Here is a 23,845-nt window from a genome sequence, read left to right on the forward strand (position 1 = left end):
TTAAAACATTTATTCATTTATAAACAGCAGTAACAAATCCACTTCCTTTCCTTGTTAACATAAATATATTTTTATAAAAGGTGCATTTTCCCCCCAAAAAAAGAAAAAGTAGTAGGAAGAATGGCCTTGTTCTGCATTTTTGCAACGTTCTTTATTGGCTGACTGAACTACAGACAACTGGATGCTTATATCTGCTTGTGATTTTAATCGGTTGTGATGTCACGCGGCCTCCAGAAAACTCAGCTGCGTGGGGCGCGAGAGGAGTGCAGAGGCAGATAGGTCGTAGTGTTATTACGAAGACGGTCTGACCTCTGAAGGGATTGCAGGATCCCCCGGGGGTTCCTGGGCCACACTTTGAGAACCACCATTCCAGAGACTAGTGCTTGGCCCCGACGGTCAGGAAGTTCAGTCTAAAGCGGAGGGGAAACCGGGATCTCAATGTTTGGGACTCACAGAAACACCCCGGGGGCTGGGCTGGTCGGGTGGGACGTACAGATGGGATGAGGACAGGTGACCCTGGGAGGTAAGCTTCAGAGGAGATCCTCCTCCTTCAGAGTCAGCCCAGCATCACATTTCCTAGGACCTCCTGGGCTTTGAGCAGCACATCCTGCCCATCCCAGTCTCACCCTGAAGGGGCCGTTCCAGGTGCCCACCCAGACCTGGTGCTCAGGGCCGTGGACTCCGGGCTCCTCTGGGCCTCCAGTGGGCCTCTGGACCTCTCTTGCCCCCACCCCTTGCTCCCTACACCCCTCTGACCTGAAAGGCCTTTTCGGGAAGTGCAGGACCCAAGTGCCTTCTTTAGACCCCGAAGCCCAGGAAACCGGGTGCCGCCCCGGCTGTGTGTCTACGGCTGAGGAGCTGCTCCAAGTGCAGGCACCACAAGAGCCTCCCACCATCAGTCCAAACCCAAAGCTCTTTCAGACACACAGAGCGGGGGGGGGGGGGGGGGTGGCCGGGGGGGGCAGGGGCGGGGGGGGGGTGGCCGGGGGGTGGCAGGGGCGGGCCCCCCCCCGCCGGGGGCACTGGGGCCACATCTTTGCCTCCCTCGTGCTTCCCGATTGTTGCTCTGAGACCCTCCGTGGAGCAGGGTCTCAGAACATCCTCTGCTCCCCCTCGGGGTGGGGGGGGGAGGCTTCTCAGAAGGCTTTCTGAACATTCTAGAAAAAAGCTGGTCTGTCCAGAACACCTCAGTGCTCTCCGCAGTCAGCCCCCAGCCCCCATCTCCTCCTCTGTCCCCCACTCCGGTAACACAGGAAGCGGAGGCCACCCCTCCCCCAGCCCCTGCACGGCACCCCCTTCCCGTCCTGCCCCCGGAGCCGGCCAGGGCCCTTCACCTCGATTTAACAAGTGGACTGAGGTCCTCTCTCTGCCGAGCCCTGCACTAGGGGCCGGGGTCGGAGATGATGCGTCGCCCACTGAGGCACGCGTGGGCCTGACAGGGACACAGCCAGGACACCAGCAGGGCCTTTGGGGGAGCTCAGGGGGTGTGGGAGCCGAGGGAGAGGCCTGGGGGTGAGTCCGGGAAGTCTCCCTGGAGGAGGCAGCAGCAGCACCCAGCGCCCCAGGCCCACACAGCAAATACCTGTTGAATAAGTGGCACGTGGCTACCCTTGGGCCCCCAGTGCTAAGAAGGTGGCGCTGGAAGTTTGTCCCCATCACCCACCTCTACCTCTGCCCCTACCCTGGAGGCACCGGTTGTCCACTTGCTTGCAGATCCTTCTTCCACGGAGGGGGGGTGGGTGTGGCCCGACGGGTGGGGGCAGCCCACGGAGCCGCGGCTCTGCTGCGTGGCCACAGGGACCCGGCCGCCGGCCCCGCTGACCCCGTGCCCCGCCCCCCAGCATCCTCCCACAGGCCGCGCTGGAGGAGATCCACAGATTCTCAGGAACCTACACCTGCATGAACACTTTCAAAGGGCGGACATAAAGGCGGGACGCGGACACGCGCTCGGGAGCCCGGGAGCCGAGGGGCCGAGGTCCTGGCACGCACCCACCGCCTGCCCCTTGCACAGCCCTGCTGGGTGAACGGGACTGCTGCTGGCGCCAGGAAGAATCCGGGTGCCCCCGGGCCGGCCCCAGGACCTCCGCACGGACTGACGGCGTGACTTCGGCCCCCACGGGAGGCGGGACACCAGCCAGCAGCCACCTTGACACTTTCACTTGTTTCTAATTCTGTAGAGTTTATTGTCGAGTCGCTTCTCAGTCTAACCGGCCTTAGCAGCGCGCACGGACTGCTCCAGGAGGCTCCGCACCCGCCCAGACGCTTTTTCCTTCCAAAATCCACCCGTCCTCGGCTTGCGCAAACTGGTTGAATGGCAGGAATGAAAAATAAAGAGACGGTTTTGCGAGCGCCTTTGTTGACAGCCCTGACCCCTTGTCCTTGGCAACGGGGACGGGACTGATCCCCGCCGGTGTGCTGGGGTGGCCGGCGGCGAGAAGAGGGCAGAGACGGCGAGACGAGGGGGGGCCCGGGGTCCCCCCGCCGGCCGTGGGTCGGGGCCCTGGGCCTCGGAACCACGATCTTGCTGAGCTCGCCCCTGCCCTGCCGCAGCCTCCAAGCCACCAGCTCGGGCTCGCGGGCCCCGTCCTCCGTGAGCACCCACCGAGCGGCCGGCCGGTGTCGCCGAGGAGCCCGAACTTGGAAGACGCCACCACGAGGCTGCCGCGGGCCCCTGGGCTGCCGGGCCCCCGTCCACACCGCCCTTGCCGCTCGCTGCGGGGCCGGGCCGGGGAAGGGGGACCGCTCCCAGCAGCCACCGGGCGTGTCGGCCAGGACGTGACGCCGGGGCTCAGTGACGTCCAACAGAGGGGCCTTAGCATTGCCACCTGTCCTTCAAGGCTGGCGGCAGCTCCGCCCTGTGCCCTTCGCTCTGGGAGCCCGGCCGAGGCGGGGGACGCGCTCCCTGTGGCCACGGAGATGCACCCGGTCCCGCAGCCCGGGCTCTGGAAGCTTCCACCCAGAAACCATGCGTGTCACTTCGGCTCGCATCCCACTGGTCGGAGCCGGTCACGCGGTCAGGCCTGCTGCGGCTGCCGCCGAGGGGTGGACAGGAATCGGGGCCACGCGGGGGCACGGTCCGCACCAATGTAAGGAAAAGTCAAGGTGTGGGCAGAGGACGGAGGGAAGCGGACGGATGGCGCCCGGGCTGTGGTGGCCTCTCGGTGACACACACCAGGTCCTGAGCGGAGCCCCAGAGCAGCCCTGTCCTCTAGGGAGGGGATGTTAGGAAGGTGAGAAAACGGGCTCTGAGCAAGGAGACCGTCCCCCCGTTTCGTGGGCTGCCCTGCAGGCCCCTCACTGCAAGTGCCTTGGCACCTTCATTTTGGTGCTGGAGAACGTGTGTCACCAAAGGGTAGCGGGGGTGGGGTGGGGGGTGGTCCACTGCTAAGGGCATCCTCCAGGCACTGTGGCCAGCCCAGCGAGGTCTAGCCTGTGCCCACGCGTGTCACCGTGCTGTCCGTGGGCTGGCCTGCCCCTCGGCTTCCAGGTGCCTGTCACTGGCTCGCACAGGAGTGGGGTGCAGGCCGGGCGCACCTGGGCAGGGGCGGGGGTGGCACAAGTGGTGGCGACACTGGCCGTCCCCGAGTGCAGGCCGACTACTGCGGTCCCAGCTGGTCGCCGGCCGCCTCGGGGGCTCGGGTTCCTCAGGCTTCCACGGAATCCAGCATCGGCCTGCAGGGCGGGAGCACGGCGAGGATCCGGGGTCCGCCTGGAGCTGGGAGGGACAGGGCCAGCCAGCCGTCCCCAGGCCCACTGAGAACCGAGGCCCCTGGCCGCAGTGGGATGTGCCCTGGTCCCCGAGCCCCAGGGGCAGGGCCTGGTCCTCCCCCGATCCCCGCCCTCCACTGGGCCACTCGGTCTCTCGGGATCTCTTCCCAGAGGAACCAGGGAAAAGGCCTGGGGCAGATTCCCAGGAGGCCCTTCCGGGTCCCGGCCGTCCCGGGATGGTCTGGGTGCTTGCAAAGTCCTGGGAACGAGGGACGGGAGCTGATCCCGCGCCTGACGCCTGACCCCGCCGGGAGTGACACAGTGTGACCACCGCGGGGCAGGACCAGGACGGGACCGCGCAGGAGGCCTGGGCCCCGGGAATGACCCGGAGGCCGCGCCGCGGGCTCCTGCCCGCCTCCAAGGAGAACCGGAGTGGAGGTGGGGGCCGAGGCCGGGAGGCCAGACCCGGGCCCACGTGGCGGGGCTCCGGGGACGGGGCTCTCTGGCCTGGCGAGTGGCCCAGGGTTGACTCCTGGGGCCACCCCGGCTCCCCGGGGGCCCAATCGCTCTGAGAAGCGGAGTCTCTCCTCGGGCCAAACCGACGGCCTCGAGGGACCAGGGTAACAGCTCCTGGGCTGAGCACAGGGCTCGGCCCGGCCGCACCCCGTTCCCCGGCGAGAGCCCTTGGGGGGCCGACAGCCCAGCCCCCCCGGGGTGTCCTAGTCCGACGGGGAACAAAAAAGGAGCTGGATCCCAAGCACGTGAAGCCTGCCGAGTGGGGGGCGGCGCAGAGGGCAGGAAACAACGGCGGTCGGGGTCGGGGACGGGCCCCTGCAGGGTCGACTCGTCCGGCGGAGGGGGCTCCCCTGATTTTCAGGAAGGAACTTGTAAAGGGGGGGACCATTCACAGGAGCCCAGAGGTCCATGTTTGTGAGGAGAACGTCGATGTACGGACGCCCCTGGCTTCAGGCAGAGCGGGGGGTGACGACGGTGGCCCCGGGACAGACGGAAGCCTCGGGGCCGCGCGGGCACCCAGCCACTGCGCCCTCCCGTCGGGCTCCCGTCCTGGGGTCCAACTTACCAACATTTGTTAACACGCTTCTCCTCACAAGCTGCGGGCTGCGGGCTCCAGGAGCCCAGCGACCCCCGAGAGCCCCGCTTCTCCCCCCACCAGGCCCTGGGGAGCTGCTCTGGGCACACGGACCCCCTGGGGGACAGCAGGCCCTGGAGGCAGGGCCACCCCCCCACACACGGGCTGGCCGGGGAAGCCCGGGAGGACAGCCTGGCCGCCAGCGCGCAGCTGTGTGACCCAGGGGTCACCGACTGCCCTGGATGGCAGCGGCCGGGAGGGAATGTTTCTGCAGGGCCCTGAGGCCTAGACGCGGGGTCGCCAAGGTCCCCGGGGGGGGGCCTGCACCACCAGGCCGCAGCGCTCCCGGCACCAGCCCTGCCCACTCGGGGCCTGGGGCGCACCTGACCTCGGTGCCTGCGCTGCCCCGCCCCAGCCTGCCCTGCCTGTCCCCGCGGACCCCAGGCGGCTCTTGCCATCGTTGACGCTTCCGTGAGTGACACCCGACCCGGGACATCGCTGGACGGCAGACGCTCCACCAGCAGCCGGCGGTGGCACCCGCTGCCCGAATGAAGAGGGACGGAGCCCTGTCCAGGGCACCCCCGTCCTCCCCCCCACCTCCCCTGTGCTCCAGCGGGGCCCGAGCCGCAAAGCCGACACTGATCGTGACACGCGCTGGGCCGGTTTCCCGCTGATGCGCTACTGGGGCTTGGGTGGAGCGGGCTGTCGGGGGACGTCCTGGGCACAGCGGGGGACGTCTGGCAGCGTCCCTGGCTGTGACAGCCCAGCAATCCCCCGGTGTCCCCCAAGGAGCTCACTGGCCCCCGACTGAGAATACACATCACCCCCCCGCCCCGTTTTTTCCCCATCACGAGCCCGAGCAGCAGAGCTGGTACCGGGGCACCAGCCGGCAGGGAGGGGAGGCCGGGAGGCCCAGTGGCCTGGTCCAGGACAGGCCAGCTCCAGAGGCGGACGGGAAGCTGGCGCCCCAGGCTGGACCCCCTACACCCCATGGGAGCCAGGGACCCAGGAGGCTTCAGCCCCCCCCACCCCGCCGCAGCCCGGCCTCCCCCGGCCTCCCCGGCCCCCCACGGCCTCCCCCAGCCTCCCCGGGACACTTGACTTTCTCCGTCTTTGGACTTGGTTTGAAAACTCCCTCACGCCGCCCTCCTGGCGAGTTCCGCCAACACTGCAGAATTTTCCGGGCTGCCCCCCCCACCCCCAAATCCTTATCATTCCTTTCATTTTTCTATGTTCACAAGACAAAGGAAATAAGCACTTGGAGGAAGACACAAGCTGGGCTTGTTCCTTAGCCGCTGGCTGCGATGTAACCGGATCCTGCTTGGGGAGGTCACACGGGGGACCCTGCGCAGAGCCCTGCCTGGGGTAGCTGTGGGCAGCCTGGCGTGGGGGCAGAGGAGGCCCCATGCCCCCAAGGGCCACGATGGCCGCCCGGTGCCGGGGGTGGGGGGGCAGGAGGGCTTTCTGGCCTGACGCCCATCTCCTCAGCCCCACGGGGTCCCCGGGGTGCTGGCCTAGCCGGGAGCAGCCGGGAGCAGCCGGGAGCTGGGGTGCACCCACAGAAGGTAGAGGCTGCACTTTGGAGGCACAGCCGAATCGGAATCCTGGCTCCATGCGGCTCCCTTAACCTGCCGGAGCCCGTCCCCCTGCTCCGACCCCACTGAGGACGATCCCATCACCCACTTCTCCATCACTTGTGAGTCCAAGGCTGAGGGAGCGTCTGACTGGGGCGTCCCTACCATGCACCTCAGCAGCCAGGGGCAGGAAAGGCACATATGGGAGCCTGCGTGCCTCTGGCTTTCAGGCAAGAGTCCCCCTGGGCAGGGGGTCACCCTGAGCTTCAGACAAGCGCTGGTACCCTGACCAGCAGACGGGACGCGGGCAGACTCCCCGAGCAGCTACTGGTCCCGTCCGCAGTGATTCTCACTCAAGCAAAAGGGGGGATAAGTGGTTCCCATAATTAGAAAGCCCAATGAGAAGTGATTTCAGGTACGGCTGGATCCAGGAGTTTTAGCACCTGGCTTCCAAGACCTGGCTCAGGACCCCGTTTCTCTTTTTGGATCCTTCCGTTCACGTCCTCTGGGCTACCTTCCCTCCGACATCCTGTTCAGGGGGGAGGGCAAGGTGGCTGCTCGGCTGCAGCCTCACACCTTCCCAGGTTCAAGGGCAGCAGGAAAAAGAGACTGGGTGTTCCTAGTCAATTGGAGTTGGCTCTGATTGGTTACGATTGGCTTGGTTCGGCCAGTGGGGAACCCGGTGCTCTCATTGGCCAGCGGGGAACCAGGTGCTCCGAATGGCCAGCGGGGAAACCCGTGCTCTGATTGGCCAGTGAGGAACCCGGTGCTCTGATTGGCCAATGGGGAACCCGGTGCTCTGATTGGCCAGCGGGGAACCCTGTGCTCCGAATGGCCAGTGGGGAACCCCGTGCTCGGATTGGCCAATGAGGAACCCAGTGCTCTGATTGGCCAGCGGGGAACCCGGTGCTCTGATTGGCCAGTCCTGAGGCAGGCGGTCTGTCCCCGCACCTGGAAGGGACTCGAGCCCGCTGACCCTGGTGGACCGAGAGCTGGGACCGGGTGGGTCCCCCGCCGCGCGATGGGTGCCCTGGGCGGAGGAGAGCAGGAAGGAGGCTGGGTAGCGAGGCAGCTGCCACCAGCACGACCCCCGGCGGACCCCTGAGTCGCCCCTGGGCCTGCCCGACGGGCCGTCCTGAGCTCCCAGAGCGGGACTTCGGCCTCCGAGTGACAGTTGGCCCGGGTGGTGACAGGCGGTTGGCGGCCCGGGCCCTCCTGACTGGCAGGCGGCAGGCTCCGCGGCGGGCGGTTGGCCCCGGCGGCTTGGCAGCTGACCAGCCCTGCCTGGCAGGCCCCGCGGGGCGGCCCGAGGGGGCGGGGGCCTGGGCTCGCGCCGCCCCTCCGTCCCCGGGCGCCGGTCCAGCGGCAGCGGGGGGCCTCGGGGTCGGCCTGCGCCCAGAGTTCGCCAGGGCCCGCCTCGGGCAGCCCCGGGGGCGGAGGAGGCGGCCTTCGGGGAGGGGCCCCGGGCGGGAGGAGGCGGGGGCGGGAGGAGGCGGGGGCGGGGCACGGGGGCCAAGGGGGCGGAAGGGACCAGGGGCAGGGACCGAGGGGCAGGGACCCAGTTAGGGACCCAGGGCTTAGGGACCGAGGGGTTAGGGACCGAGGGGCAGGGGCCGAGGGGCAGGGGCCGTGGGGGGTTAGGGACCGCGGGGCAGGGGCCGAGGGGTTAGGGGCTGAGGGGTTAGGGACCGAGAGGCAGGGGCCGAGGGGTTAGGGACCAGGGGCAGGGGCCAAGGGGTTAGGGACCGAGGGGTTAGGGGCCGAAGGGTTAGGGACCAAGGGGTTAGGGGCCGAGGGGTTAGGGACCAAGGGGTTAGGGGCCGAGGGGTTAGGGATCGAAGGGCAAGGGACCGAGGGGTTAGGGACCAGGGGCAGGGGCCAAGGGGTTAGGGACCGAGGGGTTAGGGGCCGAGGGGTTAGGTACCGTGGGGTTAGGGACTGCGGGGCAGGGGCCGAGGGGTTAGGGACCAGGGGCAGGGGCCAAGGGGTTAGGGACTGAGGGGTTAGGGGCCGAGGGGTTAGGGACCGAGGGGTTAGGGACCGAGGGGCAGGGGCCGAGGGGTTAGGGACCAGGGGCAGGGGCCAAGGGGTTAGGGACCGAGGGGTTAGGGGCCGAAGGGTTAGGGACCGAGGGGTTAGGGGCCGAGGGGTTAGGGATCGAGGGGCAAGGGACCGAGGGGTTAGGGACCAGGGGCAGGGGCCAAGGGGTTAGGGGCTGAGGGGTTAGGTACCGTGGGGTTAGGGACTGCGGGGCAGGGGCCGAGGGGTTAGGTACCGTGGGGTTAGGGACTGCGGGGCAGGGGCCGAGGGGTTAGGTACCGTGGGGTTAGGGACCAGGGGCAGGGGCCAAGGGGTTAGGGACTGAGGGGTTAGGGGCCGAGGGGTTAGGGACCGAGGGGTTAGGGACCGAGGGGCAGGGGCCGAGTGGTTAGGGACCGAGGGGCAGGGACCCAGGGGTTAGGGACCCAGGGGTTAGGGACCGAGGGGCAAGGGCTGAGGGGTTAGGGACCGAGGGGCAGGGACCCAGGGGTTAGGGACCCAGGGGTTAGGGACCGAGGGGCAAGGGCTGAGGGGTTAGGGACCGAGGGGCAGGGACCCAGGGGTTAGGGACCGCGGGGCAGGGGCCGAGGGGTTAGGGGGCCGAGGGATTAGGGACCAGGGGCAGCTCAGCGGTGCCGAGGGGCGGCCCCGGCGGAGGGAGGCAGAGGTCCGGCGGGCGAGCTCGCCTCGGGGCACCTAGGCCACCGCGACCAAGCGCCGGGTGTCGGGATCCCGAGGCCGCACCAACGAGGGCGGCGCCCCCCCCCCCCCCCCCGCACGCACCCCTGGTGACCCGGAGCCGGGGGAGGGCGGGTCACTGCGTCGCCGTCACGCGCACCCGCACCCGGGGACTTACTGACGACAGGCGGCGCGGCCCCTTGTGCCCGCAGGGCCTGGCTGGGGGGCGTCGGCCGAGCGCCCCGCCTGCCCACCCCGCCCGGCCCCCGCCCTCCCTGCGGCCCCTGCACGTGTCCGGCGCCGGGAGGGTCGGAGGAGGAGAGGTCTACGCCGCCAGCCGGGAGGACAGCGGGCGGCCCCTTCCCCGGAGCAGCTGGGCCCCGCGGCTCCCGCCGCCGGGATGACAGATGGCCCCGGAGGAAAGGTCACCGTCTCCGGAGCAGCAGTTGCGCGGGCGGGCGGGGCGGGCGCCTTCCAGCGCTCCTCGGCCCACGTCTGGCGTTTGGGGGCCGGGACCTCGCAGCGACCGGACTTTATTTTGGTTACGAGGGTGGGAAGGTTGGGGCGCAAATCCGGCGGGGCGGGCGCCAGCGGCTCCCCCAGGGCCCCCGCCCCTCGGCCGGGCGGGAGGTCTGGCGGCGCTGGGAGCCCAGTGGGGAGGCGGGGGAGACAGGAAGGGGTCTCGGGGCCTGGGTTCAGAGCAAGGTTAGCCAAATAGTGGATAAATTAAGCGAGGGAAACAGACAGCTCCCCTCTCCGTGAACTTTTCACCCAGCTAACCTGCTCCACACCCACTCAGGTGGCAGCAGCTCCCGCCCCGGGGCTGTCACCTCTCGGGGGAGTTGTCACCTGCCTCTTCCCCCAGCCACCACCACCACCCCCCGCGGCGAGAGGCTCAGGATGAGGCCTGAGGCTCCCAGGCCACAGGCCCCGCAGGAGCTGCCGACGCCTCCTGCAGAAACTTGGGGAGCTGGCCCGGCCCACCCAGCCTCAAGTTCGAACCCGGCACCCCGTGCCCACCCTCACCCGAGACCCCCACCCTGAGTGGCCGACCCAACACCTGCCCTGGGTGGGGCCGGAGACTGCTGCGGTGGGGCCAGGGTCGTCTTACCTGGGAGCGGCCCTAGAGGCTGAGGGCAGGGTCCCCAGCGGGACCTTCTACCCAGACCCCCCGCCCCCCGCTTGCTTCTGGCCTGAGCCACCCCGTAGGGACCGGCTCCATCGTCAGGGGGTGAGGCAAGAGGCTGTCTCGATGGCAAAGTGGCCCTGAGGGTCCCCAGGCCGTGGCCACTGCTCCAGGCTCCATGCCACGAAGGGCCATGCCCCAGCAGCACCAGATTCTTCTCTGTGCCACGTGCCATGGGAGGGAACGACCTCACGGGTCAGCCGACTCCGCAGCGTGTGCCAGAGGGGGGCACGGGCGTCGGGCAGGCCACAGGGGCATCCCCGGGAGCAGGCCCAAGGGCTGGGCGGGCTGTCCTCCCCCCGGGGCGAGGGGGCAGGACGGTGCCCGGGGCTCGCTGTCCGCGGGCAGGTGCAGGAGCGACCCCGTGCATGAGGAGCACGGAGCTGCGGCCGGGGCCACAGGACCTGTGACAGCTGAGGATAGAGTACGCACCCGGCGGCCGGACAAGGGCCCATCAGCGGCCGGGGCGGCCAGCGGGGACTCCTGGGGAGGTGACACAGGAGCCAGGGGGAGCCAGGGCAGGGCCCCGAGGAGGAGCCGCCCGCGTGAAGGGAGCCCGCGGGGTGAGGCAGAGGGCGGGCGGCAGCACCGAGGCCACGACCCTCGGTTGGCCTTTGGCTGTCCTGGTGCCCGTCCCCTCGTCTGGTCGTCGCTCCGGGCGTCTCGCCTGCCGCCAGGGACCGCACCAGGGACCGCGCCGGCCCCAGGACCTCGGCCACGAGGCAGTGAGCAGCCCCGGGCGGGGGCGCCTGGGAGGGAGCAGTTGCGGCCTCCGGGCTGGGCACGGGCCCGCCCCCCGCAGGACGCCCGGAGCTCGCGGCCACCTTGTCGAGGACGGGACGGAGGAAGAGGAAGCCACCGGGGGGTCACTGGTCGGGGGCTCCGCTCCTGCGGGGAGATGCTGCCCGCGGGGGCGCGGACACCAGTGGCTCTGGTCGCCCCTGCCCATCACGGCCACCGCGTCTCCGGCCCCTGGAAGCCACCTGCTCCGCCACCGGACCCGGGGCCATCCTTCCCGGCCGACAAGGGTGTCTGGTTCTGGGCCCATAACGGAGAGGACCTGGTCCCGGGGTCGTGTTCCCAAGGGGGGAGCTCGGCGGCGCAGATGTCCCCGTTCTCTCCGAGCTGCTGCTCCTGGGCTCAGGCCCCGAGGCGGTGGACAGGGTGTGGCGGGTCCCCAGCGGCCCGACAGGGAGGTGGGCCAGGTGCGCGCAGGGGGCGAGTTTGCTCTCCTGCCGAGACCCTGACGTTGTCGGGGAACCTCCCCGGGATCCCAGAAAGCATCGCTGTTCTTGCGCTTCCTGGCGTGAAACGAGCTCCGCGTGTCCAGGTTATAACAGAATATACGCTCCTCCTCTTTAAAAACTAAAATACTGTTAAAAGGCACAGGGGTCTCAGCCTCTGCTGCCGCCTGAGGCCTGCCTTCCCCGATCACCGCACGAGCACGACAGCCGCAGCTGTCACGGGGCAGGTGCCCCACGCAGACGTGTTGAAGGAGGGAGCGGAGGAAGGAGGAAGGAAATGACAGGGTCCTTCAAAGGGAGCCAATGGCTTTAAAGGCAGGCATCGCGGCCGGCACCCTGGCTCCTGGCACCCGCCCCCCTGCCCCCCCCCGCACCCTGCCCCCTGGCACCCTGCCTCCCGATACCCTGCCCCCCGGCACCCTAGCACCCTGCCCCCCCACACCCCGCCCCCCCGGCACCCCGGCACCCCGCCCCCCAGCACCGCGCCCCCCCAGCACGCCCCCTCCCTGCACCCCGCCCCCGGCAGGGTCTCCGTGGAGCCGCGGACGGTGGGATTTCCCTGGGGCGCGCTGACCTTCCTGCTTCCTGCCTTTCCCACAGCTCCTGGGCCAGGGGCTTCCCGGAGCAGAAGGTCGGCCCCGGGGCCCATTGTTCTGAGTGTTTCTTTAGTTAAAAAGTAAAAGAGCCGGTGTCTGTCCAGAAGAGAAAATGGGAAAAAAACCTGGGCCCTCGCCCACTGCCCAGTGCCCGAGCAGGTTCCATGTCCCCGCCTGCGGACCGTCCCCGTCGGCTCCAGGCTTCCTACTTCTGTCCCTTAATTCTCAGTTTCTACTTCGCGCTCGGACAGATGTCGCCTTTACACCTTCAGAATTCTCACTTTAAAGATCGTCTCGGTGGCCTTAGGCTCTCCCTTCACGCGCCCTTCCCATACTTCTGGTAAATTCCTTTCCTGGTGGGGGTATCGGTGTGGAGGTTTGGGTGTATCTTCCCAGCCACGAGGTCTTGCACCTTTTAGACCTTTTCCTTGGGGCGGATCCCACGGGGCATTCACACGGAACCGGAACCGAGACTAAAGGAGGTTTATGGCTTTTTCTCCGGGTGTCCTCTCCTTGCTTTTCAAAAGGGTGACGCCAGCTTGCAGTTCCATCAGCGGCAGGGTCAGGATATGAATTTGCGTGCTGCCAATGCCGGGTGTGGCCTCAAAAACATTTTTTTTTGCCAACTTAGTAAATAAAAAACAGTCTCTCGGCGCCTCCTTAATCTGTTCTTTTTAGATTATTAGTGAAAATAAACCTTTCACAACGCGGTGATTCGGAGCAGGTAAGCCTGACCGGTGAATTCACCTCTGAGCCCCAGACCGTCACATGCAACAGGAATGGCCTTATCGTGGTCATTTTTTCCCCCCGATTCAGCCAATTTTGTCATCTGCAAACTTACAGGCGCGGGAGGCCCACGCAGCGCTCGGAGTGCCCGAATCAGAACACGGGCTCTGCCCTGCGCGCCTACACTGTATTTTCATCTTTCCGGTATTTCTCAGAACTGCCCTAAGTGAGTCGAGAGTAGCTGGACTCTACACTGTAGTTCCCGTATCTGCGGAACCCAGGCCGCTCACAAATAAATTGATTTTATGCGGGACGCAGCTCTCGGGGTGGTGACCGAGTCGTTCCCGGGCTTTCACAGCCGCGTGAATGCACCGTATCCTGCAGAAAGCACCTGCTCGGTTGGAGAGATTTAATTAAGATGGGAATTCACAGGCTTTCTTGGGACAAATAAAAGGGTCACAGCATTTCACAGATGATACACGAAGAAGCCGGGAACACGTCACAGTCCCCACAGTCTACACTTGGCGGTTGGACTTCCCCGCTGCGCTTCCCGAGAGGCTGAGACGTGAGGCGCCCGGGGGGGGGGGGGGGGGGGGGGGGGGGGGGCAGGGTGCGCACTTGGGGCGAGCCAGGCCCCAGCCCGCTTTCTGCTTTCTCTGCGGGTGACGAGCTTTTCACGTGCTTTGCTCACGCATATTGGACTCGCGACTTTTTTTTCCTTATTTTAGGAGCTCTTTCTATGTCGGAGCTGTTCCTCCTTTACATCGTACTTCCTGACCTTTCACTTTGTTCACGAAATTTAGAATGTTGGACACTGTGGTTGGGACCTGGTCCCGCCCGAGCTGGCCGGGGCGCTGGGCTCCCCCTCTCCAGTTGTCCAGGCACCGCGTGGGCGGGAGCCGCGTCCGGAGGTCTCCCGGTTGGAGTCGGTTGGTTGGTCTTGTCTCAGGCTCGGGGAAACCCGATGTCCTGGTCCCCCGGGGACGTGGCTCACCGAAGCACGGGGACTAATTCTCCTGACCTGAGAGGACTCAGAGTCTCCCCCATTCTGAGTGGCTCCCGCCCCAACGGGGTTAGTTTTCTTGATTTCTGTGCCTGCGGGTGTTCTCACTTTGTCTTTTGCAGCCAACTCGCAGCCTTGCGCGTGCGAGTCCCCAGGAGGGACTCACTGTGACGCCGTCCTGTCCTGGTGGCACAGGGACTCACTGTGACACTGTCCCGTCCTGGTGGCACAGGGACTCACCGCGATGCCCGTCCTGTCCCGGTGACACAGGGACTAACCGTGACGCCCCGAGCAGGGCTGGGGGGACTGCGTTTCCCTGGATTGGCCTCTTCAGGGCGCAGGAACAGCCGGGACCCGGGTTCGCTGTGGCACCGGGGCCACGAGAACGGCCACGGCCTCCAGCACCGGGATTTGCAGGGTGGGTCCCTGAAAGTGGCTTTGGCTCCCCCCAAGCGCCCGGGACGTGTCACTGGCTCCCTCCCACCCTCATCCTTACCGGGAAATTCCAGCCCAGAAGACGGGGCCTGGGGACAGACTGCATAGACTGCGGAGGCAGGAACCCTGTTGAAATCCCGGGTCCGCCTCTCGTCCTGTGGGACTGGGGCCCACTGTCCCCTCTGAGCCTGTCTGTCCATGGAAAAGGGAGATGCTGGAGTCAGCCGGGGAAACTGAGGCCTCACTTGGAGGACCCCGCCTTCCAGTGGGGGAGGCTCTGCCCACGGGTGTGCGAGTGCCCTGGGGTCACGGGACAGCGGGCCCGGCCTTGCGTCCACGGAGGTCACCGCTGGGGCAGCTTGCAGGGCAAGGACGCAGCGGGAGACGGGGGTAGGAGCACCCCACCCGCCCGGAGCCCTGGGGCCCTCTGCGCACCCCCCCCCCCGGCCATTTTCCACAGCCCCTCAGCTGGGCCCAGGCCTCTGCTCCGAGGCTGGGCATGGCCCCGGGGGCGGGGATCACCCTCGGGGGGCGGCTGGCGGTGGGCACGGGCTCCATCCATCACCCGGGCGCCGCCCGCCCAGCCAGGCCCAGGAGCCTAACGGGGCAACGGTCCCCCGCAGGGGGTCGCATCCCTCTGCTCCACGCCCCCCCCCCCCCCCCCCCCGCCCTCATTAACGTGCCAATCAAGAAGAGGGATGGAGGCCGGGAGGGAGAGGGTGGCTGGCGGGGAGGACGGGCTCCCTGAGCCACAGGCACAGTCCTGCCCGCTGCCCGAGGCCACGTAGCCTGGGGTCTGGCGCTCTCCGCGGTGGGGGCGGGGGTGGGGGGGGTGGAGGGCGAAAGGATATTGGGGGGTGAGGGATGCGTGGTGAGGGCGGGGGCGGGACATTGGGGTGGGGGAGGAGCGGGGACATGGGGGCAGGGAGGAGGAAGGGATTTGGGGGAGGGGGAAGGGATTTGGGGGGAGGGGCGGGGGAGGGCTGGGGAGGGGGAGGGGGCGGGAAGGGCGCATGGGAGGGGCGGTGTGGGGGGTGCCTGGGGATTCAAGGCAGCAAGCTGCTCCCTGGGCCAGCTTGGGCCCTGTTGGGTTACCTGCTGCCATATAACAAATCCCAAAGCTGAGCGGCTTAGGACAACCACCTTTTCTTTTTTTTTAATTTTTCTTATCTATGAGTTGAGTGGCGTCTCCCAGTTGAACGTTCTGCTCCATGTGATGTCATCTGGGGCTCCTCAGGGCTGGAAGCGCTTCCACAGGGCTCATGCCTGTGCTGCCTGCTTCCGGGGGACACCTGGAAAGCTGGGCTCACCTGGCTCACTGGGTGATCGGGCCTCTGTCACCATCTCTGTGGAGTCTTGGGGTTTCTTCCCTAGGGTTGCCGGACTACTTCCCACCGCAGGGCTCCCGAAAGAATAAGATGGAAGATGTCAGGGTTCCTTAAGGCATTGGCCTGGAACAGGCACAGAATAACTTCTTCCCATCCTGAACTGAGTCACGGCTCCACCGGGATTTGGTGAGGGAAGGGCCTACCCAGGAGGGTGGACGCTGGGAGGCCTGGGCCTTCGAGGCCATCTCGGGAGCCTGGCTCCCATGCATGCTGGGATCCCAGGGTTGGTGCTTGGCTCAGGAGATGGATGGAACCAGCTCTCTCTTGTACTGGATTCTCTGGAGGCCAAGTGGACCAGAAACTTCTTGGGGGGGGAGGGCGAGGCTGTAATTCTCTCTTTCTCTCTACATATATATACATAAAACTTCCACAGTTCGTCTGCTCTCTAAAACAATTGTCTAGGGATCCCTGGGTGGCGCAGCGGTTTGGTGCCTGCCTTTGGCCCAGGGCGCGATCCTAGAGACCTGGGATCGAATCCCGTGTCGGGCTTCCAGTGCATGGAGCCTGCTTCTCCCTCTGCCTGTGTCTCTGCCTCTCTCTCTCTGTGTGTGTGACTATCATAAAAAAAAAAAAAAATTAAAAAAATAAAATAAAACAATTGTCTAAAGCCTATATAACAAGGCATCTGAAAAAAAATTATTAATGGCATGATTATGTATTCATTTCAAATATTAAACAAACCATTGGTACCACAGATTGAGCACTTACATACATCAAGCATTGCCCTAGCAGATCTTACTTAATTTCCCCAACAACCACATGGAAATGATACTCTTGGGGTCCTTGTTTTCCAGAAGTATTAGTTAAGTGGGCTAAACTGTAACAGACTTTCCAATGTTATTACTTCAAACACAGTAGAGGTGGGTTTCTCACTCCCTTAACCAAGAGGAGAGGCCTGGCTGGCAGGCAGCCCTTGTCATTTACAGACCCAGGCTCCACCCATCTTGTGGCTCCACTGTCCTTTCTGGGGCGAGAAGGAACGAACCACTGGCTTCTCTGTGGCGAATGGACCACAGTACGTGCATATGTGGAGCAGGGATGGGATTTGATGGACATTCCCCAACTGCCTTACTCCACTCTCCCTGTCTCGACAGACTCCCAACCATCTGGCTTCCAGTTAGGTTTGGCCAGTGGGAGACAGCGGCAGGCGATCAGAGTTTCCTCCGCTCTCTCTGCTGGGCTATAGTGTGGCAGGAGCTGACTTTTTCTACCAAAGGCCATGACTTACATCATGTGGCTTTTTCCAGACTCCGTAACTCTCATCCATTTCTAGGGGTGGTTGGTGACAGGATTCTTCGCTATCTCTTGTTGGTAGCCACCCACCCCTAACTAATAAAAAGCCCCTTTGATAATCTCTGCAATCACATCCTGTAAATGTGCCATCTCTCTCCTGCTGTGCCCTTGGCTGATACACGGACAGGATGGAAGCAAGGAAGACATTCAAGAGGTTATCGCAATAATCCAGGGTGGGTAGATTTCTAAGGTGGATTGGGTGTGGGTAAAAGAGAAATTTTAAGAATGACTTGAAAATGGTTGGTGCACACAATTGGAAAAATGGAATTATTTATTAAGATGGGTAAAACCAAGGGAGAGGCGGGCTTGTGAAGGAAAAATTCATGAGTTCTGTTAGGTCTGAGATGCTGTCTAGACTAACAGGTGAAGATGTTGAAAAGGCAGTTAGGGTGCCAAGTCTGGATTTCAGGGCACAGACCCAGGTTAGAGGTATAAATCTGAGAAGTGTGAGTCTGTAGATGGCATTTAAAGCCTTGGGACTCAATTAGAAAGTCAAGGATAGTGTGGATGGAGAGAGGAAGAGGTCTGATCATCCTGAGGCTTTCCAACACTTGGAGGCCAAGAAGGTGAGCAGGAAGCAGCAATGAAAACTTGAGAGGAGCTGGCAGTGAAGTAGGAGGAAAACCAAGAAACAACTGGTTTTCTGGAAGCCATATGAAGAAAAAAGTGCTTTAAGAATAAGAAAGTGATTAACAGTGAAGAATGCTGCTGAGTTCGGGTTAGATGAGATGTTATAACGAAGATGAGAGTTGACAGTGGAGGCCAATGATAACCTTGAAAAAGGATCGGATTTTATTTTTAAGATTTTTATTTATTTGAGAGAGAGAGAGTACGTGTGTGTGAGACAGAGAACATGAGCAGAAGGAGGGGCATAGTGAGAAGTAGACTCCTCACTGAGCAGGGAGCCCAACGTGGGGCTCAATCCCGGGACCTTCAGGGATCACGACCTGAGCTGAAGGCAGACGCCTAACAGACTGAGCCACCCAGGCACCACTAAGATCTTATTTTTAACTAACCTCTATACCCAACATGGGGCCCAAACTTATGACCCCAAGATCAAGAGTTGTATACTCTTCCAATTCAGCCAGCCAGGCACCTCCAAGGATGGGGTCTTGAGGATAAAAGCTTAATTGGAAAGGTCTCAGAGAAGAATAGGAGAAATATCAGGTTCTATCCAGAGTAGGGTAGCTGTATTGGACTTATCTGCCTGTCATTAATAACTATAGAACTGGGGGATCCCTGGGTGGCGCAGCAGTTTGGCGCCTGCCTTTGGCCCAGGGTGCGATCCTGGAGGCCCCGGGATCAAGTCCCACGTTGGGCTCCCGGTGCATGGAGCTTGCTTCTCCCTCTGCCTCTGTCTCTGCCTCTCTCTCTCTGTCTGACTATCATAAATAAATAAAAATTTAAAACTTTCCTTTAAAAAAAATAACTATAGAACTGGACAAAATGTATGAAACAACAGTTATCAGGCATTGGACCACAGTCAGTAAAGCTATGATCTTTAAGAGGAGAGTGCACAAGGCTAAGCTCTACACTCAGCTTGACTTTCTGCCTGGGAGTAGTTTTCAAACTGTGACATGAAGTAGATTCCAAGCAGAGAGCTAGTCTCACTGGGTGGAGAAAAGAGAGTTCAGGGATATTAAGATAATTAAAATTTCAGGAGCAGATTAGCAAAGAAGAGAGAACCACAGAGAAGGAGCAGCAGAGATGAAGCCCCAAAAGTTTTGAGATTCCTTTTGGGTCTGTAGCTGAATCTTAAGATATGCAGGTACAGGGCAAGACCCCATCATGCTTAGAAAACCCGCTCGGAGACTGAAAGCTGAATAGGAATTTCAGAGGTCTTAGTACTAAAGTGATATTGGAGTTCTGGGCCATCCAAAGAGGTGAAATCTTAGTGGATACCATAGAATTCCACTGAAAACCCAGGAAGTTTACTGTTTAGAAGGGCTATACCCTAGAAGTAAGAGCTTCACCTAGGACTAAGGGCAAAACTGAAATAGACTCACATTAACAAAGTCTAATATCAGTTCTCAACAAGATCAAGATAATCTTCCTGTGATTTGGGACACCCAGGTGGCTCAGTAGTTGAACGTCTGCCTTTGGCTCACGTAAATTTGGAAATCATTAACATCTAGATGATAAATGAAGCCATGAGAATGAATGAGGTCATCCATACAGGCTTTACATACATACAGAGAAGAATGAACAGTATTCCCTGGGATATCTCACAATTCTAAAAGATGGATAGAGAAAAAGGAAACTAAGAAAGGGAATCAGAAAAAACAAGGAAGGAGGAAAAGCAGTAAAGTACAGCGTCACAGAATAAAAGAGTGTTTCAGAAGCCAGGGGTAGTCACAGTACCTAATGCTAAAGTAGGTCAAGTAGTGCAATTTAAGGACTGCAATTTGTCCATCCAATGTAATAAGGATAATCAGCAAGCTTCATGATGAGAGTCATTCAAATGGCAGAGCGGAAACAAAAGTGGTATTTCAGAGATATAAAAACTAAAAGAGGGCAGCCCGGGTGGCTTGGCGGTTTAGTATCGCCTTTGCCCCAGGGCGTGATCCTGGGGTCCTGGGGTCCTGGGATCGAGTCCCACGTCGGGCTCCCTGCATGGAGCCTGCTTCTCCCTCTACCTGTGTCTCTGCCTCTCTCTGTGTGTCTCTCGTGAATAAATAAAAAAATCTTTAAAAAAGAAAAGACTCTCTCCTTCTCCCTCTGCCCCTTCCCCATGCTTGTTCTCTCTCCTTCTCTCTGTAGAATAAATAAATCTTTAAAAAAATCCTCCCATGATTTAATTGCCTACCAGAAAGAAAAAAAAACACTTGTCAGAGGAAGAGGATGATATCATCATTTAGAGTCTCCACAATATAACATTCAAAATGTCTAGCATATAATAAAAAATTACTAGACATATAAAGAAGCAGGAAATGTGACTCATAGTCAAAATAGTCAATAGCCACAATCTCAATATAATCCTTCTGTTGGAACTGACAGATAAAAACAAAAATATATAAAAGTATTGAAGAATAGAATGAAAAAAGTGATCAAAACATTTACACAAATGGAGAAATTCAGAACAGAAATGAATTATTTTATTTTTAAAAGATTTATTTATTTGAGAGCGCGCGCCACAGCAGGGAGAGGTGGAGAGTCTCCACCTTTAGCGTGGAGCCTGAAGTGGGACTCGATCTCATGACCCTGAGCCAAAACCAAGAGTCAGACAGACGTTTAATCAACTGTGCCACCCAGGCGCCCTTGAAATATTTTAAATGGAAATTCTTGAACTGAAAATTGTAGTAGTGAAATGAATAATTCTTTGGAGGCACTTAATAGCATACTGGGCATAGCAGAAGAATGGGTTTGTGAACTGAAGACAGATCAACAGAAATCATCCACACTGATGCACACAGAGGAAAAAGGAATAATAGGACAGAGCATCCAAGGACTGTGTGACAGTACTGAGTAGACTGATGTGTCTGTAGTTCCAAAATACAAAGAAAATGGGACAGAGAAAATATTTCAGGAGATAATGGTCATTTTTCAAAATGAATGATAGATATCAATCCACAGATCCAAGATACTCAGTACATCCCAAGGAGGGTAAATTTAAAAATATATCATACCTAGATCATCAAACTACTAAAATCCAGGGATCCCTGGGTGGTGCAGCGGTTTGGCCCAGGGCGCGATCCTGGAGACCCGGGATCGAATCCCACGTCAGGCTCCCGGTGCATGGAGCCTGCTTCTCCCTCTGCCTGTGTCTCTGCCCCCCCCCCCCCGTGTGATTATCATAAAAAAAACAAAAACAAAAAACTACTAAAATCCAGAGGCAAAAAGAACATTCTTAAGAATCAGGTAAAATAAAAAAGGATACAAGAGAGAGAACAACAATAACAATAATAATAATAACTAATAATAACTCATGATAAAATATATTTTTAAGATCAAGTCCCGCATCAGGCTCCCCACAGAGAGCCTGCTTCTTCCTCTGCCTGTGTCTCTGCCTCTCTCTCTCTGTTTCTCATGAATGCATAAAATCTTAAAGAGAGAGAGAGAGAGAGAGAGAGAAGGAAATGTGCAAATGGAATTATGCTGTTCAAAGTTTTTCATAACATGAGAAGTGGTATGATTATTTCAAGGTAGACTGTGGTAAGTTAAGGATGAGTATTTTAATCTAAAGTAACACTAAAAAAAAAATAAATAAAGTAACACTAAATAAAAGACGGAGGTAGTTTTAAAGCCATGAAGATAATTATGTGTAAATGTGGGTTCACCATTATAACGAATGCACCCCTGTGGTGTGGGATGGTAATAGTGAAGGAGATTGTACCATGTTGGGGGCAGGAGATATACAGGAACTCTACTTTTCACTCAATTTTGCTATGAACCTAAAACTACTCTCATTTTCAAAAAAGGTTGAGAGAAGATAAAATGTAATTCTAAAGTATACTCAACCCAAATTAGAAAGAAACAGAAGATGGAACAAATAGAAGACACACAGAAAGATGACAGATTGAACCCAACCACACCAGTAGTTACAGTAAATGTAAATGGTTAAAATACTCAAAGTGAAAAACAGGGCATCAGATTAGATACAAGAACAAAAACCAACTATTTCCTGTTCACTAGATATATGGACACCAACAGGAAAGAAAGAAAAAGGCTGGGGGAAAAAAGTATATCATGAAAACACTAATCAGTAGAAAGCTGGGCTATGTTAGTATCAGGCAAAGAAGAGTTTTGGACAAAGACTATTTCCAGAGATAAAGAGGGACATGGCATAAATGGAGAACAGTCAATTTAGCAAGAAGACAGAATGATCCCAACTGTGCCCCACTGATAGTCTTCATATTATAGCTTCAATATATGAAACAAATACAGAACTAAAAGAAATCAACAAATTCACAATAATAATTGGAGATTTACTTATTTTTTATTTGAGAGAGAGAGACAGAGACAGTCAGAGAGCACGCACAAGCTGCAGGCAGAGGGAGAGGGAGAAGCAGACTCCCCGCTGAGCAGGGAGCCCAATGTGGGGCTCCTTCCCAGGACCCTGGGATCATGACCTGAGGCAAAGGCAGATGCTTAACTGACTGAGCCACCCAGGTGCCCCCATAATTGGAGATTTTTTTTTAAGATTTTATTTACTTATTCATGAGAGACACAGAGAGAGAGAGAGAGGCGGAGACACAGGCAGAGGGAGAAGCAGGCTCTACGCAGGGAGCCCGACGTGGGACTCAATCCTGGGTCTTCAGGATCACGCCCCGGGCTGAAGGCCGCTAAACTGCTGAGCCACCGGGTCTGCCCTCTTTTTTTTTTTTTTTTTAATTGGAGATTTTAACACTCCTCTCTGAGATTTTGACAGAAAGCAGACCTCATGACTCCATACAGATATAGAGGATTTGGAAAAGAAAACGTGAAGAGATGGAGAGAAAAATCCTAATCTTCTGAGGAATTTTATTTTGAAGAAAGCAGAGAATTGAGGAGTGGCTGGATTGGGCCTATGGGATCGAGGGTGGATCCAAATGAGCCAAATAATAGCCCGTTTGTATTCTCATGAGGACAGTCCGAGACTGTGGTGCAGGACAAGGAGCGACCGCTGCAGATGCGCCGAGCGGTCGCTGGGTAGGCGTCAGGGCGTGGAGGAGTGGGGCTTTCTCAAAGTGGCGTCAGCCTCAGCCACTGAGCCCCGGCCTGTGCCAGGCCTTGCGGGGATGGGCAGGATCCTCCCCAGCCCTCACACTTGAGGGGCTCCTGTTCTCCAGATCTTTCTCTAGGTTAATCCAAGCTGGTCACAGAAGGCCACCCCGCCACGGGAGGCTGCGGCAGCAGTGCTGCGTCTGTGACTTTCATAGATCTGTAGAAGCAACATTACCTGCGGCCATATATTAGCATTATGTACAGATACATTATTCAGGGCTCGGTTTCAGTCTTTATAGGTAACACATGAGGATGAAATGATGTTTATTAAAGTAATCGGTTTACAGAAAAGGAAATGGCTCCAAAACATAGTTTCTCACAACAGATGTGTACGTTAAAACTACAAGGAGAGGCTCATTTCTGCCAACGTGGGAAACATCAAGAAATCTGCAAGGGCACTGTATTGGTAAGGGTGGGGAAACGCACTCTTATTCATTTCAATTTGTAAACTGATATGAGCCTCGTAGAAGGTAATTTGGCAATATTCATCAGAATGACAAAGGCACAAAGTATCCAACAATTCCTCTTTTAGGACTTTAACTTCCATGTCAGGAAATCAGGTCTGTCCAAGATGATTCATTGCAGCTTTCTCTGTAACAGTAAAATGACTGGAAACAATATAAGTGACCATCAGTAGGGTTTGGGATAAATAAAGTATGGTGGTATAACTGTACGATGAAAATCATGCCACTGCCCAAGAAAATTGAAAGGCCTTTCAAAAGAATTTATTTATTTATTTATTTATTTATTTATTTATTTATTTATTTATTTAATTTATTTCCTTATTTATTTATTTGAGAGAGAGAGGGTGCAAGTGGAGGGAGGGGCAGAAGGAGAGGGAGAGGCAGAGAGTTTCAAGGAGACCGAGCTGAGCGTGGAGCCCATCATAGGGCTTGATCCCATGACCCCAACTTCCTGACCTGAGCCAAAACCAAGAGATGGACACTCACCTGACTGACTGAATCACCCAGGTGCCCCAGAACGGTCCTTATGTGCTGATATGGAATAATACCTAAGTTGTATTATTAAGAAGAAAAAAAAGAGCTAGGAAGTAGTTTGCTAAAATTTTTGTAAAAAAAAATAATAAAAGAGGGACGCCTGGGTGGCTCAGTGGTTGAGCATCTGCCTTCAGCTCAGGGTCTGACCCTCGGGGTCCCGGGATCGAGTCCCACATCGTGCTC

General features: G+C 59.1%; 2 protein-coding genes and 1 long non-coding RNA gene across 9 annotated transcripts in view; 2 read left to right on the forward strand and 1 right to left on the reverse strand.

The window, feature by feature from the left end:
• Positions 1 to 2,348, forward strand: part of DHRS3 (dehydrogenase/reductase 3) — a 38,609-nt gene extending 36,261 nt beyond the window's left edge. For all 4 annotated transcript variants that reach the window (XM_072828301.1, XM_072828302.1, XM_072828300.1 and 1 more), the window contains exon 6: positions 1,842 to 2,348. In XM_072828301.1, the coding sequence (XP_072684402.1) occupies positions 1,842 to 1,926 (85 nt within the window). In that variant the 3' untranslated portion in view covers positions 1,927 to 2,348. The remainder of the gene's footprint in view (positions 1 to 1,841) is intronic.
• On the reverse strand, positions 1 to 7,656 carry LOC140634416 (uncharacterized). Of its 3 annotated transcripts, none has more exons than XM_072828299.1 (4): positions 7,324 to 7,656; positions 2,603 to 6,901; positions 1,335 to 2,303; positions 1 to 410 (listed from the first exon to the last, which is right to left on the reverse strand). In XM_072828299.1, the coding sequence occupies exon 2, from the start codon at positions 4,610 to 4,612 to the stop codon at positions 3,446 to 3,448; it is 1,167 nt and encodes a 388-aa protein (XP_072684400.1). In that variant the 5' UTR covers positions 4,613 to 6,901; positions 7,324 to 7,656; the 3' UTR covers positions 1 to 410; positions 1,335 to 2,303; positions 2,603 to 3,445. The 3 variants fall into 3 exon arrangements, with proteins under 3 accessions (XP_072684400.1, XP_072684399.1, XP_072684398.1); XM_072828298.1 differs by having other exon boundaries at positions 1,335 to 1,582; positions 1,682 to 2,303; positions 2,603 to 7,656; XM_072828297.1 differs by having other exon boundaries at positions 2,603 to 7,656.
• A 3,583-nt stretch (positions 7,657 to 11,239) lies between these two features.
• On the forward strand, positions 11,240 to 12,780 carry LOC140634418 (uncharacterized). Of its 2 annotated transcripts, XR_012031925.1 has the most exons (3): positions 11,240 to 11,835; positions 12,121 to 12,456; positions 12,644 to 12,780. It is a non-coding gene; the product is annotated as an uncharacterized lncRNA (long non-coding RNA). The 2 variants fall into 2 exon arrangements; XR_012031924.1 differs by lacking the exon at positions 11,240 to 11,835 and having other exon boundaries at positions 12,015 to 12,456.
• Positions 12,781 to 23,845: the final 11,065 nt, after the last annotated feature.

This window comes from Canis lupus, chromosome 5 (genome assembly GCF_048164855.1).
Source record: "Canis lupus baileyi chromosome 5, mCanLup2.hap1, whole genome shotgun sequence".
In the NCBI taxonomy this organism is placed as follows: domain Eukaryota; kingdom Metazoa; phylum Chordata; class Mammalia; order Carnivora; family Canidae; genus Canis; species Canis lupus.